This window comes from Aythya fuligula, chromosome 4 (genome assembly GCF_009819795.1).
Source record: "Aythya fuligula isolate bAytFul2 chromosome 4, bAytFul2.pri, whole genome shotgun sequence".
Lineage (NCBI taxonomy): Eukaryota > Metazoa > Chordata > Aves > Anseriformes > Anatidae > Aythya > Aythya fuligula.
In genome coordinates this window covers 63883613-63900780 of record NC_045562.1, presented here as the reverse complement: position 1 = coordinate 63900780, position 17168 = coordinate 63883613, and the positions used below count along the sequence as shown (strand labels likewise).

General features: G+C 39.6%; 1 protein-coding gene across 1 annotated transcript; it reads left to right on the top strand.

Moving 5' to 3' along the window:
- The first annotated feature begins 9778 nt into the window (after positions 1-9778).
- Positions 9779-12464, top strand: CYTL1 (cytokine like 1). Its single transcript, XM_032186627.1, has 4 exons — positions 9779-10018; positions 10126-10170; positions 11509-11637; positions 11798-12464. The coding sequence occupies exons 1-4, from the start codon at positions 9875-9877 to the stop codon at positions 11870-11872; spliced, it is 393 nt and encodes a 130-aa protein (XP_032042518.1). The 5' UTR covers positions 9779-9874; the 3' UTR covers positions 11873-12464.
- Positions 12465-17168: the final 4704 nt, after the last annotated feature.

The window sequence follows — 17168 nt, the reverse complement described above, 5'->3', positions numbered from 1 at the left end:
AATACAAATGAAGAAAAAGATCATCTCAGGGCTTTTCCTCATGCTTGCAAATGCCGATTCCTCTTCAGGGCTACTCAGGCCAGACACCAGGCCTCTCTCAGTGAGGACTCAGCATCCTTAGAGAGTAAAAAATGCATTTAGCCTTCTCCTAGCAAGTTCAATTGTTGATAGCAAGGCTTAGGCAATCTCACTGAAGATTTTGTTGTCATTGTTCTTGCTCCTATCAAAGTATAAAGCTAAACCAAGACAGTTTATTGGCATCAGGAACTGACACGCTGTGTTTGGAAACGTAACTCTTCCTTCATAAGTATGTGTAAAGCAGAATCAAAGAGTCGGCTTTGATCGCTTTCATACTTCCCTGAATGTTGTTTAGTTTCTTTGACTTTATTCACTCCATTTCTCTTTGGTGTCAGAGTGAAAGTTGTTCAGACAATGCTATCATTCTCTGCCCGGCACATTGTTTTATCACAGAAGCGCATGTACCTAAATTATGCAATAGGAAGAATTGAAACTGTGTCTTTTTGATGTGAACAAAGTTGATGCCATCCTTTTTGTTAGTGTACAATTAATGAATAAAATGGGTTGACGTTCTGAGTGTGGTTTGTGGTGTGGCAGCTGCTGTGCTGCCTGTACATGTGCTTCTCACATTCCCCGGGAGCAAGCCCACCCTTTCTGAGAGTGCCGCATAGCTGTGTACTGCTGCTTGCACAACAGTTTAAAGCTGTATTCAGACTAGGCTCCAGCAGGGCAACCATAATTCTCTGGTCAGTGCATTACCAGATCCTTCTCTGGGCTGGACACAGAGGCCTCAGACTCTGTTTCAGGCAGGTGTGAGATCTCTCCTAGAAGACCATGGAGGATTGCTTTATGCCTCTGGAGATTCTGTTCTCATATCAGCCAAATTGATGTCTACTGGTCAGCACTCGAGGCAGTGCCAAACTCAAACTGTAGCACAGCAGCAGAGCTTCCAGCTTTCCTGGGCTCTGCAGGCCTTGTGTACTGGAATTTCTACACTTAAGAGTGATGTGTATGTGTATGTGTGAGGCTGTCTAAGGGACCACCTCCCTTTCTGTCCCTGTTACAAAACTTCCATGTGGCAGCTGTAAAGAAATGGACAATAAGAAAGACTGGGATGGGCTTTGAATGCCCCAAGCCAAGGAGCCCACAGCCAGCTTCACCAAGAGAGCAGGACAAGGACCCAAACATTGGAAAAATAACAGGGTATCAGGAAAATGCCCATGTTGGCCCATTTTTTCCATTCACTGAATATTCTTGTTCTTCTTTCTGCCATTCCCAGTGGTCTGAATTTTTCTTCCTTGACCTCAGGTAGTCAAGAGTGTGTACTATATTCCAGATGAGCAGACACCTACTTCTACAACATTGACAATATATCCCTGTCCCTGCTTGATACAAAACTTTTGACCTGTCCTGATTATACTCATCTTTTTCACTGCAATTCTGATTTAGTGGCTTATAGTCATCCTATGAATAATAAGTAAATATGCTGTAGTAAGCAACTTTTTTTTTTTTTTTTAGTCCTCTACCATTGCCAGATAATGAGCTCTTACATTACAGGAAACACTTTATGCAAAAAGCATTTAGTCAAACACATAATAATGTTGGATTTAATAATTTCCTTTAATTCAGTCTCTACTGATCTTTATTTATTTATTTAGGATAGTCTGATCTTCTGCGTTGATGCTGGCTCCTATTTTTTTGTTTTTAAGCTAAGTCAGTGGTAGGATATATGGTAATATATGTCACAAACATAGCACATAATTAATACAGTAAAGATAATACTTATGACCATTTAGTTTTTGTGTAACCAGGAAGTCATTATTTCATGCAAACTGCTTGATCGTGAGGTAGACGATGAAAACATTAACTCTGGATAATTTAAGGTAAACAGACAGGGTTTTTCCTTAATATTTACACAAGGTTATTGGAGAATTGGGCAGCCTTTTCTCCTCTTGAGCACTCACACATACTCTCACCCTTTTGGGGCTATTTCACTCGAGGAACACAACAAAGTTGTAACAAAGAACATTTAAATTATCTCTGCAAACTTTAGCATGAGTTTACTCTTGTATACTCTATGTATATGTATATCAGAAGGACACTTTACATTTCAAAAGCAACACGTTTCTCACAGTTTTTTGAAGACAGCTTCTTATTTCACAAGAACTTCTCATTTGCAAGGGTAGCCTCAGCTCTCAGCAAGAGAGATCACTGCAGTGACTCACTAGTTCTCATTGCTGATAAGATTGCTTTTTGCCCCAAATGCAGTTTGCTTGGATTTCAGCTTGGGAAACTTCTTTAAATTCACCAGTGACTTTGCCAGCTAGACAACGACAGCATCAGAGTGTGAATCACACCATTTCAATGGGCTGATTGTGAAATAAATATGAACAGGAACAGCAGGGGGCTGGCTTTTCTTTAGCAGTCACAGTTTCCTTTTCACTATATGCCCTTAAAATGCCCAGGCAGCCTATTAGCAGAGGGAAAGATTGATAGAATTACATTTACATTTTAAATCAAGCCAAGTTCTCACTTCCCCAGCCATGACCCTTCTAAAACATCAAACTAACAAACAAACAATAAAATCAAAACAAAAAGAAAAAGCAGCAGCCAAATAGAAAGGAGGAAAATAAATGTTAATTTGCTTAGTCTTCTAATGGAAATTAGCTTAATGGTCCCAAATTAAAAGTATCTGTTAAATATAGTGTCTTGTTCTGCACGTGAAAGGCATAGTACTGCAAATGGGGTGATTCGTCACTCAAAATATTCCTATTCATGCAGTCCCTCAGTGCAGACACAGCTGTGTCAGGTTTGTATCATTATTTCTCTTTTGTTTTGGGAATAATTATAACGGAAAACCCAAATTTTCTAAAACTGTGCATATGAGTAGGTACACTGGTGTGGAGAAAGACCCGCAAGCTATCTTAGAATCCTTTATCCAGCCTGTGACCATGAACATCGACCCCTTTCCTGGCACCAGCTGCTCTGGACACCCCAAGCCAAAGTGTGTTGGGTTAACACACATGGCAACGGACGGGTCCTCTCTGGGAAGCCATCTATGAACCAGCTGTGCAGGTAGGAGTGGACCAGTTTGGCACCTCATACTTGCAGACTTGCAAAGTACCTGTTGAACACTACCTCCACCTTGCTGGCACGCCCAGCTAGAGCATTTTGGGCATACATTTGGGAGCTACATTTCACATATCTTCAACTTTTTCTTTTCTTAGCCACCTAACTTAAACAAACACAAACTAAAAACACACTTGTAAGGACATTTAGTCATCTGGGAGTTCATTGCATGTGGTTCAGAAACAGAAGGAGTGTATTTTTCATTTTTTTATTTTTATCAAAATTTAAAAGAGAAGAGTCACGATGAAGAATTAAATTCAGGTTTAAATGATAATTGCATCTGAAACTCAGTCTGCGCTTCTGACATGCTCAGATAATTATTTCTTCTTTCTTTCAAGGCAAGATGACAAAATATAAATATAGTGATTAATAAGTTTAGTAATTTTCTTAAACAGAATGAAAGTCCACTTATTTTTATCGCTTCTAGATTTTACCAAGAAGAGCAGATCACCAGCAATATCACATTATTTATATATTTCTGTGCCACAGAAGAGTATTTACAGCTGTACAGCGTATTTGCCATGTTGTTTAGTTTTAGGGCACTGACAAAGATGGCTTTGAACCTGTGTCATATCTCCAACAGACAGGACTCTGAAAGGTAATGCTTTCTGTGAGAAAGGAGAAATAATGCATCTGATGGAATGAATGTAAGTTTAAATATAGGGTGAGATTGCGCATCTGAAGGAGTCTGAGACTTGTGTCATTGATTTTGGTGAGGGAAGGATTTCTTCCATTATACTTAACCATAAAATGTGGAAAGCACTGTACAGAAATGAAAGCGCTATGGAGACGCATTGTATTATAGGGACCCATGCTTTACCTTCTCAGCTAGCTGAGACAAGAATTTATTTTACCTTGCAGTTGTGCTAGTCTGCTGGAAGAGCTGTTGTTTTTGTCTAGAAATACACACAACAACATAAGCTTTGACGTTTGCAGGTTTCTAGGCAAGAATAAATAGAAAACTGAGTGTGCCAGCATGCTAAGGAGCTACTGAAATGCTCCTGTGCAGGCTGTAGCTCAGCAGAGAAATCTCTTTGGATTCCTGTATTCCTGTAAGGGCTGCACTTTTGGTCTCATCCATTTATTTTCTTCTAGCAACATAATGCTTCTGAAAGGTGCAGGAATACCAGTCCTAGAAAATGAAGTCCTTCATTTCCTCACAGATTAACCATGTCATAGACAAGAGCTCCTTGGAGGAACACTCTCTGAGAACAGATAGCTCAGACCTTGTCTTGATTCAGCCCTGGGATTCCCCAGTGGGTTGGTATGGCAGATAAATTTGGTAGATGAATATGCTTAGTCACGTGGCTTTTGATGCATTCCTTGCAAGCTGACATCATTTTTCATTGCAAGTGTAATTAGGGAGGGCGGAATGCTGACCAGCAATGATAAGACCTGGAGCCATCTACCACATGTGCATGAGTAAGCGGAGAGAAAAGGGTAAGAAGGGAAGGGTAGAGAAGAAAAGCATGAATAACTTGCTTTTACTGCTGAACATTGCTCTAAATCTGAACAAGGGTTTCTTCCCAACATCCTGCTTCTGAGGTTGTAATTTAGGATAGCTCACACATCAAAACCCAGATGGAGGCAGAGGCATGCTCTGCTGCTGAAAGCATCCCTGTTATTGCACTGGAGATGCCTGTAAGCCACTTAGAGGTAAAATAGGCTTTTTCTTAGGCAGTGAAGGCTTAAGGCTCTAAATCCTGTGCTACTTGAATCAACAAGCCTTGCAGTCACTGAAAAGAGTATTGTTGGCAGGGCTAAAACCACATAATCTCCTGTCTCCCTGTCATTAATGGCCACATTCTCACAGCCTCCCAGGGAAGTGCCATCATCCCCATTACACAGGCAGGAGCAGGGACCCAGACAAGCCCAGGTGATGACTGTACTGCCATGACAGCAGCTCAGGAGGACATCTCTGGGCCATCCTGCGAACCATGCTGACATTTCACCCAGGGGACAGCAGGAGCTTACTGCGCCAGCCCTGCTCTAACGCAATGTTTCTTTGTCCAAGAACAGGCTTTGGGGTCTGTTTCCTCAATATACATGTACATTTTGAAAAATAATATCTGTATAGAAAAAAGAAGCCCATACCACTGAATGAACAAAGAGGACTTGTGCTTAGCAACTACAGAGAATTAGTGTTGCAGCACCAGGCCAGAAGCAGCACTGAGGTCCTGCCTGCCTTGTCCTTCACCTGCAGCTCGGCTGAACTACCCAAGCTACCTGTAGGGAAGAGTTGCTTGCCTGAAGGAGATGCGTTGAATCATCCCAGCTTAAAATGTGGTCATACTGTGCTGCTCTATGCATCTTGCCATCTGCACCAGGGCAATGTGTGAAGATGCACAACCCATATCCCAAATTCTGTGCTGATGTCTACAACAAGACTCTACAAAGTGCAATATGGATAATGCACAGGCAACAGTGAGAAAAACAAAACAGGGTCTTAGCCAAAGTGCCAGGCCTTCCCAGAAGGCTGTGAACACCTCTTTTGTGCTGAGCTGGAAGCTCACGTGGCAGTTCAGCTCTGCTCTGAAGCAAGAAGTGGCACCTTTACCACAACAGCAAGCTGAGCCATGGGCTTTGAATCACTTCCTAAATACACACAAGGCTTTCTCTGTAAAGCACTGTTTTGCTTTTCTTTTCCTATTTTTCAATATAATCAGAAGCCGGTTTCATGAAGTGTCTCATGGCAACCCCAGCTATTTTAAAATAAACATTTTCATTAAACAAGTGGATTTTGGTATTAGGAAGGCAGTAACTTGAAAGAGCTTTTGTCAAAAGTTGGTGGAGGCCCGGGTACACTGTTCAAACACAGGAGGAATTTCTGACTGCATAGTGAGTCCTTTGACTTTTAGAAAAATATTATTGTTTGAGCTCTCAGTAACCTGGAAGTAAGAGAACAACACAGCTCAAAAATTAAAAAAAAAAAAAAAAAAAAAAAAAAAAAAAAAGTGTACAGTTATGTCATGATAGGCTTCTAGTTTCCCTCTTAGCCTGTGTCTCTGCTTTTGCTGTGGAATATTCCTTGTAAAAAAAAAAAAAAAAAAGAGTAAATAAATGCACTGTAAATAGCTCTCAAAAGCTGTGGTGACATCATCAGCTTCATGAGCTGACATTAAACTCAGAAAGTATGAGTGTGTTCTCAGCCTTCAGAGCTTTTGTGTAGGAGGAGTATGGTAAATTATGTCCGTGGTGGAGATGTCCATGTTGTGATGGTCATCCCAGATATGGTGGTACTGGTTTCCTCCTGCTGTGCTCCCTTCTCATGCTAGCCTGGACATCACCCCACAAACTAGAAGGGCTGTAAATAGAAGCTTCTCCATAGATGCAATCCTGAGGAGAGTTTAAATTGTAATATATTTTGAACTTCGTCCCTTCCTGTACGGTAGCTTTTGGGGCTATTTCCATGTCCATTTTGCATATCCCCTCTCAGATCCTATTAGCATTTGTGAAGAACAGCTTGTGTCTCCCCATTAAGGATCTTTTCTGCCCAAGGCAGGATATGCACCAGAATTAATAAGTGACTTTTCATAAGTGACAGGATAAAAACAGTCATCACAAAGAGTGTCTGGAATTTCAAGGCCTTTAGTACTGGTTCAGAGTTGTATCAGGTGCCATAGACTGAAAGACTCCCAATGCCTGGTGTCACTATTGATTTCTCCTGAAGTCATCAGTGAGCTTCTTGAGAGGTTACTTGCCCATATGTGGACCATAAACTGAACATATTCAGAGCTCAGGAATAAGCTGATAAGCTACAAATAGAAGAACTGAGAAGAAATTTTGCCTTTTTTGAATTGAATTGCATATTCAGCAACAGAAGTGCTGATGAGCTAGGAAACATGGAAAATATCCATCTGGGTCAGAATCAACTATGCATGAAATCTGGCCCAGAGAAGGGAAGATTTGGGTGAGGATATTAAACTCTAGTCCTTCTTTTATAGCTCTTTTCTGAAAGAAGAAAAAAAAAAAAGTCTCTCCCTAATATTTCTGAATATAAGGATGCTGTAGCTGAGCAAAAACTTCAGAACAAATTGATCCAGCAATTTTGCCCCTCCACAAAGCAAAGAAACTTTTTTTTTTTTTTTTTTTTTTGGTTGGTTAAATATTTTGGTAACATCTGGATCCATCCTTTGCTTTGCTTTCTGGACCAATATCTTGGTAGCTCAGCAAGTCATATTTCCTCATTCTGCAGAAGAAGCCTTGATGAGTGGGTGATTTCCTTGCCTGCTAGTAGCAAAGCATCTCTATAAGTGCATGGGGATGAGGAAATCTCATCTCTCAAGAAAAGGATCATAATGGGTATGCAAGCTGCACGTGTGGTGGGTGGCAGACCTTTCCTCTCCCTTCCCTTTGTGGCTACCTCAGAACAGGACCATTCTTTGGGACAAAAATCATAAACCCTTAGTGCTATGTAAGAGCTGGGCTTTTCCTCCTCTGGATGTCTTGGAGCTGAGGGCTCTGACTGCAACAGGTGCCATTCAGCACTTATGACAGGCTTCCATGGATGTGACCACTGGGTGATATTTTTGTGGCACGGGCCTTGCACCCCAACTTGGGAGACAGGATATAGTGTTAGGCCACAGGATGCTAAATGCTCACCTCTCTCACCCTAGGCAACCAATGTATAGCTCAGTTTACAAAGTAATTCCAAAACACTGTTGGCAACTTTAACATTAGCCCACCCTAAAGAAAGGGGCTTTTAAACAGCTTTCATCTGCCTGAATCTGGCAAATATGTGGGACTTGGATAATAGTTTAGATGGCATATGACTCCAGAGAAAGTGGCCATGAGGCCAGGCTTGTCACAGGCACTCAGATACCTCTGTTAGAACACAATCCACAGTATTTCACTGTGGTTTCAAATGAAATAATCCCCATAGGCTTAGCATAGGTACAATATCAGGAGAGAGATTAATGCTCACAGTAAAAATAAATAAATAAAGAAGGAAATGCTTCATTTTGAAGACACCCTGAGCAGCAGTTGGATTGCTGACTTTTTGTACTGAGAGAGCATTTATGCTGCTCAGAAGACTGCTCTTCTGGCAGAGTGGCTACATTTTAGCAACTTGCCAAATGAGAAAGAGATAGAAGGATAATATTTCACCACTAGCTTCTGCTACTGTTTACAGTAATGAGATGGAGATTAAGAGCCTGTTTCTTTATGGGCGACACTCATGCAAAGAAGCATCCTTTCCTTGGGCATGCAGTAGGTAGCTGTGTTCAGATCTATGATCCAACTGCTTTGGGTCATCTTGTTTTCAAAGACAGGTTTTATGTCTTCCTCTCACCTCTTAATTCACTTGTTTAAGCAACTCCCTTTCCTGAAAATAACACCCAACAGCTCATTTACCAAGAGCAGTTCTAAAGTCCCCACTGCCAGGACTCCCAACAAATGAAATATTTCTTTCTTCACTGGGTATTTATCACATTGCCCTTCAGAAGTATGATGTTACTCAACAAATCATCCTTTATAAAAGCAAAGAAATATATTACAAGATAGTACAATGTAGCTCTATTTCCCTGTTTCCTCCAGGTATTTGGGGGGATTTCAGTCAGAGTCCTCTGCAAAATACAGAATTCTTTTCACAAAGCTTGCTTTCAAGGCTCTGATCTCTCCAAAAATGTCTGGTGGAAAACCCTTTTCTCTTACTGGTATACTGTCATTTCTCCTTCTCCTGTCTTTGGATGAACCTTGCAGGACTACTTCAATTCCAAGGGAATATATCCTTTATCAGACACTTCCCTATTTTGGTTTATACCAAGCTAGAACATGAATTTGAAAGATGTTGGATTTTGCTGACTTTTTGTGGGGGTAGGGGAAGATGGGGGAGGATAACTTGTGAAATAAACAGTTCTTCATTCAAAGGTAGCCCCTTTTTGCAGGACAATTAATTTACATGTATAGCAACATATGTTCAGCCCCATGTCTGCATCCCAGGATGTCTTGGCTCTATCTCAGATCTAATAAAAGAAAGAAAACTCATAAATCCAACCGAGAAAGCAAAATGGTGTTTATACATTTACATTTACGACAGCCATACAGAGATGTATTAATTCTATTTGAGACCACAAATGTGTAAATATACAAGTTTCCCCAAACAGCCATAGCAAACATTATTGTTTTGATTTAGAAATAATGAGTGTCTGCATAGGTTAAAAAGGGGAAATGATACAAAATCTGGGATGTTTCCTTTATAGCAACAATGTTTCAGACCTGCTAAGTACTGATTAGTACTGTCAGTGTAAGATACCAGTGCTGGAAGGATACCCCTCATAAGCAGCCTATGAAGTCCCACAGCTGTACATTATGTTTTCAAGAAAGAGACTTATGTGCCAAAACACATACAGGATCGAGGCCTATGGCCCTTTGCTAACCCCATGCTGTTTCTTACACATATTTCTCTTGCTTGAGATGTTCATTTGGTTATTTTCTTTCTGGAATGCAGTGTGCCAGTAGTGTTTGTTTTTGTTATCCTTGTTCCCTCCTTACCCTGCTCCCGGGCAGGAAAGTGCTAGCAGCCTTGCTTCATAGGTTGGCAGGAAATTTAAAACAGCAGTAAGCTGCTCCTCGGACCACCCCCAGACTTTTTTTTTTTTTTTTTCCATTGATACAGGAGACTATTTAATTGAGGGCTGACTTGTCAAACTCTCCCATTGACGCTTACCAGTAGCTGCCTAACCACTAACGGTGATTTTTTCCTCCTTCTTTGGACGAGCTTGCCACAATGAAGATGCTGCTGAGCCTGATCGCTCTGCTCTCTGCTGCCCTGCTAGCCTATGCAGCCCCTCCAACTTGCTACTCCAGGGTGTTGTCTCTGAGCAAAGAAATCACAAAGTCTTTTAAGGAGTTGCAGACCTCCAAGGATGTGGTGAGTCTATATAAAAACTGTTCCTACAAAGACACTGTAGGTTGCTTGCTTTTGATACAAGTTGCTCTCAAAACAGAATTGCAACAGGTCTTTCCTCTTTCCTGCAGGACCCATGTGTGGAGACGCTGCCCAGGCTGTACTTGGACATCCATGTAAGTTTTCACATTTCTGTCTTACCGCTGTGCAGGAGAAACAGCTAATAACTCTTAGAAGAGAGCATAACTCTTAAGCTTGTGCCCCAGAAGAGTAGTTTGAAACTAATTTTTAAAAGCTTAATTAACTAGAAAGATGAGTCACTAAAAAAAAAAAAATTCATTTTGAATCTTATGAAAATCCCTATGGAGTTACACAGATTTTACTTGTTTAAAAATTCAGAAATGAGGAAATCAATATTTTGAAGTGATTATCATTTATACATTATTTATTGTGACAGAAAATTTTCAGAAGTTAAATATGCACAACAACGCTTGAAATAATAGTTTAAAAGAGAAAATGCAGAATATTTTTTTTTCATTTAATATACCTACTTTATTTTATATTATATGTAGCTTCTAGCCTGCAGATTTAATTAACAGAAGGGTACAGATACTTTGCTTGCTCTTCCTGTTTTAAATAACCACTTGTTGAATCCAGAAAGAAAAAGTAGTCTTGAGGATATGGAAGTTAAATACTGAGAAAAGACATCAATATCATCTCCCAGCAAAGACAAAATAGTCTCCTGCATAAGTAGTTTATATAGTTTATATCTGTGATATCTGACATACTTTGTTGCTATTTTCCATGCTCTGCTGAATAACTAAAAGGTAAAAAAAAAAAAAATCCCTGACATGTTTTGTTGGAGACAATTACACTGTCAAGTCTTGCAAGTCAGTAAAATTCAGATCCTAACTCTGGAGCTGACAATGCTTCTCCTCATTGCAACATTGCAAAGCAATGTGCCTTGGCTTCCTTTGCTCTAAAATAAAAGATGGAATATTTATCTACCTGCTTTACAAAGACACTACAAAATTAATATTGTCTCTGCAAGATATGTGGTAAAAATTTGAAAATTTTTACTCAGAAAAATTCTGTCTGGTGTTCACAGTATTGTATGGGAACTGAGGAATTGTGTGTAAGACCTTGATAGTCTTGTTCACCAGCTAAATGAGGCACTTTCGTAAAAGGAATGTAGTGCACCTATACTGCAGGTACCCCACCAACTGCAGGAGCATATGTGATTGTATTGGCACATCTGTCTCCTAAAGCACGTGAGAAAGAAGTCGGCAGACCAAAACTGTACTTGTGAAATTTTCTGAGCACTTATTTGGACCAAGCGTCTTTGTTATGAAATATCGATGGTAAATTTTCCTCACTAACGGTTACATAGATTACACATACACAGAGGCAGGAATTCAAGGCAGAGAGGCAATAAGAATTTTGAAAGTGGTGGACCAGGAACATAAATCTCCATTTGTGTGCTGTTACAAGTACTTCTTCTGCATGCTTTGCAGAATTACTGTGTGCTGACAAAACTCCGTGATTTTGTGGCCTACCCCAGATGTGAGAGAGTGATTGAAGTGAGTGATCTGAAGGAAAAAGCCCGTAGCCTGTACACCATTATGATCTCCTACTGTAGAAGGGTAAGTCAGGATGCATCAATAGGAACATAGCTTTTACCTCCTTCCATCTCCATCCCATCCCCTGACTTCAGCAAAGGCTGATTAGGGCCTGAGTTTCTCAAACTTACATTATCTTCTGTGTTCCTTCTTATGACATTAGCCATCTCTTTTGTTTCTCCAGGACTTGGTGTTCCTCACCGACGACTGTAGTGCTCTGGAAAATTCTGTTGAGACCTCTGATGAAATTGACAGCTAAAATGGAGTCAGATCCAAAGTTGTACCTGGGAAATTTTCTCAGAGACCAAGAGACAAAATATATACACACAGTCAGCTACAACGTTAACAGCTAAAATATTTTTCAAGCACACTAGCAATATTGTCTCAGACCTACCCATTTTTCTCAGCCTTGGCAGGAAATGAACTGCATGCCTTACATACCTACAGAGCTGCTAGGAAAACTATGGTTAGAAAACATTTTTTTTCATTCGGCAAGGTATGATATTTCAGCTTAGCCAAATGTATAAAGTATGTTTTGTTTAAACATTAGGTACTAGATTTTAAAACTCTTTTACAAATAGCTCATAGAAAATGTATTATGATCAATATTCTATCCTGACTTAGAGGTTCTTTTATTAGATGGGCATGGAAGGGACCATTCTTGTTTTTCTTAAAGGAGGAGTATAACTGTGTACTGGCAGATGTATAGCTCATATATGTATGCTGATAGTTTTTGATGTCAGATTTGTAAGAACAGAGGTTAAAGTATCTCGTCTTGGTGAAAAATAAATAAATAAATAAATAAATAAAAACCGCCTTCAAACCCAAGATACGTGTGTTACATCATGTCTTTCAAGATCAATTGAAAAGGTGTGATTTTTATAAACTTTTCACAGGCACTTGCAAGTTGTTTTTCACAGCATAAACCATCTTTAGATTTGTTTCCATGGCAATGCAAACTTTGCTGTGTCTGCATGATTCGGCAATGTATAAGTTTCTACTTGGAGATTTGTTCTTTACTGAAAACAATTTCTTTAACAAAATTAGTGGATTCTTTTTTAAATACTGTTTCTGTGTTATGAGAATGTAAGCTGTGAGGCAGTGGCTCAGAATTGAGTTTATTGGCTTATTCAATGTTTGGACAGATTGCTATGCTTCCAAAACACAACTGATAAACTGAGCTACTGAGATTAATAAAATTTCCAGATGGTAGTAGTTCAAGAGTCATGGGTCCCTTCAGCATCTTCAGGACATGAAACCTCCACATCTGGCAGTTCTTTGGTGCCAAAAATAGAAAGGAACTTTCCCATATTCTCGGAACTAGTTGAAATTAACCCATTGGGTCCTGTCCAAGTGGTTCCCCTCTCTCCTGTACAGTACTATATAGTCTGGTCATGCAATAGTACAGTATTATAGTCTGGTCATTCCTCTGCAGAATTGTCAGCTCTGGTGAACTGGTGAGTGGTTCCACCATGTTTTATAAAAACACCATCTTCTGCAAGGTTAGGGGATTACGTAGCAATCACAGCTCCATTATTTTCTGCTATTTCAGTGAATATCTGATTCTATAAACAAAATGACTAACAACTTTTATGGAAACAAAATAATTATAATAAAAAGGTGTGGTTTTTTTTTCCTTAATTTTGGAATTATCTTAGTCTGTTGAAACTATTAATCATTTTTTAGCTATAGTTTTCTGATTTTGTCATCATTCTGATATAAATTATCTGAACCATTCAGACTTATTACAACTATTGCCTATCCAACTTTTCACTTCACTCCTGAAGCTCAAGTCCTCATGTGTTAACCCTATCAATCCTCTACAAGAGTTACTCTGCCCCCAAGCAGCTCACCAAGGCTCCCTCTCACACAAAGATTTCTCTGTGTCCATGTGGGAAGAGAAAGTAGCAGGCTCAGAAGTCTGGTCTAGCACCAGGCTGAACTCAAGTGCAACAGCTCAGATAGTCCTACTCTCAGAAAAACCATTGCTTGGTTTCCTTCTAGGATTTAACTCCTCTCCAAGCCAGCAAATTCTGTGCAAGATCCTGCGCACTCTAGAGATACCAAGATCATTTTTTCTACATCACTTAAACATATCCAAGGCCAACTCCCTCAGCAGCAACCATATCCTGGAATAAGGACATGTTGGCCATTAACATTAACATGTTGGCAGGGAACCTGGTAACCACACACAGAGCGTGTAAGCGCCAGCAGCTCCCTGGCTCAAGGAGAAATGCAGGTGAGGTTGAACCACTCACTGTTAGCATTCATATTTTCCTCCCTCTAACCAGGGGATCCTCTACCACCTTGGGAAGCAAGCAGTGCTGGGAAAATATTAAGGCCTATACACTTCCATATGAGTACTAAAACCACATCACAGCCCATGCTGTGATACTTTTGCACAAAGACAGCCATAGATGTACTTTGCAAGAAAGTGCATTATGGTCACCACAGGCCACAGCATTTGCAGAGCCAACAAAGGGACCAGGCGGTTCTCATGCCTGGAAGCTGGCAGCAGGCAGCAAAAGCTGCTAATTTTTTGGCTGATTTTTCCACTTCCAGCTGTCATGGGTTTTAAACACAAGCCTGTTGTAAAGCTAGCATTGTGACTTGGCAAGCAAACTGCATGTTTCTTTCCTCACAGAAGCCCACACTGCTCTGTCTCTAGAACTGGATCTTGGTTAAGGTCTGAGCAAGTAACCATGGAATTTCTGTCCATGCTTCATTTCTGTCTGCAGGGACACCCACTTTCTGAAATAAACTGTTTGACTAGGATTTTCTAATGGTTCTTCTCAGAACTCCTCTTTATTCTGCTTTATTGAAATAAACAAGTCTTCCCTAGTCCATGTTCATGAAACTCTTGATCCTAGATCCAGATTTCTCCTGTAATGTTCCCATTCTTTCAAGCATCTCCAAAACATATTTTCTTCTGCCTTAGGCTGATTAGATTCATGAGGAAAATCTAACCTAAGTTGCCTACAATTCTACAATATTTTTCCCCCAGGACAAAATATCTTTCAAGAAGCTTTTAGAATTGGAAGCAGGATAGAAATCATTACTTTCTTTTCATTTCTTTATTTAGTAACTTTAGTCTCTTCATGACTGACAAGGACACACATCATCTTCAACACAGTCTTAGTACAGTTACTTACTAACAGCTCTGTTATGTACTGTTGCATCATAATTCTGTAGAAGATGAGAAAAACAACTAGATACTCTGGGGACTGTACATACCTGAATGGGCTTTAAAAGCTTATCCTCCATTTGCACATGTTGTATATTTTATTCTCAGAATCAGATTTTCCTGATCGTTGGTATGCTTTTACACCAAGTATATTCCCTATGGTTTGTGTTGTGACTCTTTTCACATCTTGCATGTCATTTTTAATGGAAAGTGTACTGAGAGAAAAGCTATGCTCTTTCAGTTCACAGTAACCTGCTGTCACTCAATCTTAATGAGATTTGTGATTTGATGAACCCTTTTCAGGAATGACATCTTTTTCCAGGTTGTCACAATCCTAGGGGAAAAAAATGATAAACAGAGCTAATTCACTTGTTTGCCAAGAAATCATATACCCTTTCAGCAATCCAGTAACTTTACCAACTCTTTAATTTACCATTATACCAGTTATACAAGGAGCAGTGGAGCCATCCACACAGCCCATGTTCTTGATGGCCCTAGCCAAGAAGTAAGATGGAAACCATGGAGGGATTAAGAAAGGCACATTTATTGTCATTTGTCACTTGTCTTCTTGCCTATTTTGTGCAGAATGCTACTAAAGGCACATCACTGAGAAACTGCTATTAGTTTGTATGGTCATTAGGGAAGAACTACAGAAAAACAAATCATCTGCTCTATTGTCTTGCCTGTTACATAATGAGGTTTTTGTAAGGAAGCAGTCAGACCCAAGACTGTTTCCTTTTGCAGACTTCTCTCTGTGTGCAAGAAACCTCATGAAAGAACAGTTTTAGGAGACTTCTAGGGTTTCCCATATCATATTGAAACTTAAGGAGGTCAAAATTGCACGTTTTGGGGTCAGGCTCTGCAAAATTATTCAAAGACATTAATTTCTAATTATGCCAAAATATTTTACTGTGAATGTAACTAGAACAAGTTCCATTGTCATCTCTTTTGTTCCAGTCGCAGCCACCTGGGCTTTCCTTAAGTAGACACTTTGGTCACTTATTTCCTCATGCACTGGATTTTGGAGCCAAAGGCTAGCAAATGTTTAATGCCTAGCCTCTACCCCAAGTCATAAAAGACAGCAGCATTCAAGTAGATAATTATATAATTCAAGGTGACAGGGTTTTACTGATGTTCCATAGGTATTTGCTACTAATTAATAGGGCATGATTAAATGTTGGATTATGAAATTATATTAAAGAAAAAAAAAAAAAAGCACAGCTGCAGTGGGGAGGAATCTGATGTTTTGCCTTGTACGTCTTTTGGTGTGTGGTGTTAGTTTGTCTAAACACGAGAATGAGGAGCATCTGTTTGTCCATTGCAGCTTTTGCTATGTCCGTAGCATCATTGGGTGGAGCTAATGGGATACAGACAGATTTCCAGAAATTTGCTACAGTGCTGAGGTCTTGTACACAATATTACCTTATAAATGTTTAACCACTGTACTTTAACCAGTATTTTTTTCCACATTAAAATCTTTTAATTTTGTGAGTTTATGACAATGCAGGTAAAAATTACCATGAACAAGCTCCACCAATTGCATTTTTGCAACTGTTTTTGTATTTACACTCTTTCTTTAAGATTGCTATGGTCAGGAACACATGTGCTACCCAAGACCACACTATTAAACTTCCAGCATCGTAAATAATAACAACAACAACAACAACATCTTGCAAGAGCGCTGATGGTAGCTAAGACAATATTCAAAGACAATGTCCAGAGGAAGAGCATGTCCTCATTATCAAATTCACATTCTGCCTTTCCTTAGCATAGGGTAAATGCATGTTCAGATGAATAATATAGCATAACCAATTAAGACAATAATCTTCTGAAGAGAGATAATTACATAAACATACAAAACATATACCTTGAAATCCTATATATATACCTATATACCTTGAAAAACCTGAAGAGATCCCTACGAGATGTATTCAGACAGATAGGAGGATTTTGAAACAAACAAAAAAAAAAAAAAAAAAACAACAAAGAACAACAACAAACACCTTCAAAAGATGTTTTGCAATGGGTGGAAATATATTGACTTTAATTCATTATTATTCAAACCTTATAGAAGAAAAAAATGTCAAAGTCATAGAAAAAGAAAGAGGGTCAAGACCTCCTAACTCATCCCTTCAGCACAAGGCAAGCCTGGCTATCCCAGGTCATCTTGATAGCAGTTTGCCTGGAAGCACTTAAGAAGTTCGTGTTGAAAGTCCCCAACAGTTCAAATCAATCCATTCCGGAGCCCCACTTTCCCTTTTGTTGCAAAGTTTTACCTGGTACTCTATTTGCCCTCTGGAAATTTAAGTTCTTTGTTTCCTGCCTTGTTCAGCACAGAAGTGGGGATTAGATTGTTCTTTTTTGTCTTTGC

What these genes read in the sequence shown, in the direction of transcription:
- CYTL1 (XM_032186627.1), top strand. Translation starts at nt 9,875, where the DNA reads ATGAAGATGCTGCTGAGCCTGATCGCTCTGCTCTCTGCTGCCCTGCTA. An exon ending in GGCTGTACTTGGACATCCAT is followed by an intron (nt 10,171 to 11,508) that starts GTAAGTTTTCAC and finishes CATGCTTTGCAG; the next exon opens with AATTACTGTGTGCTGACAAA. An exon ending in TGATCTCCTACTGTAGAAGG is followed by an intron (nt 11,638 to 11,797) that starts GTAAGTCAGGAT and finishes TTGTTTCTCCAG; the next exon opens with GACTTGGTGTTCCTCACCGA.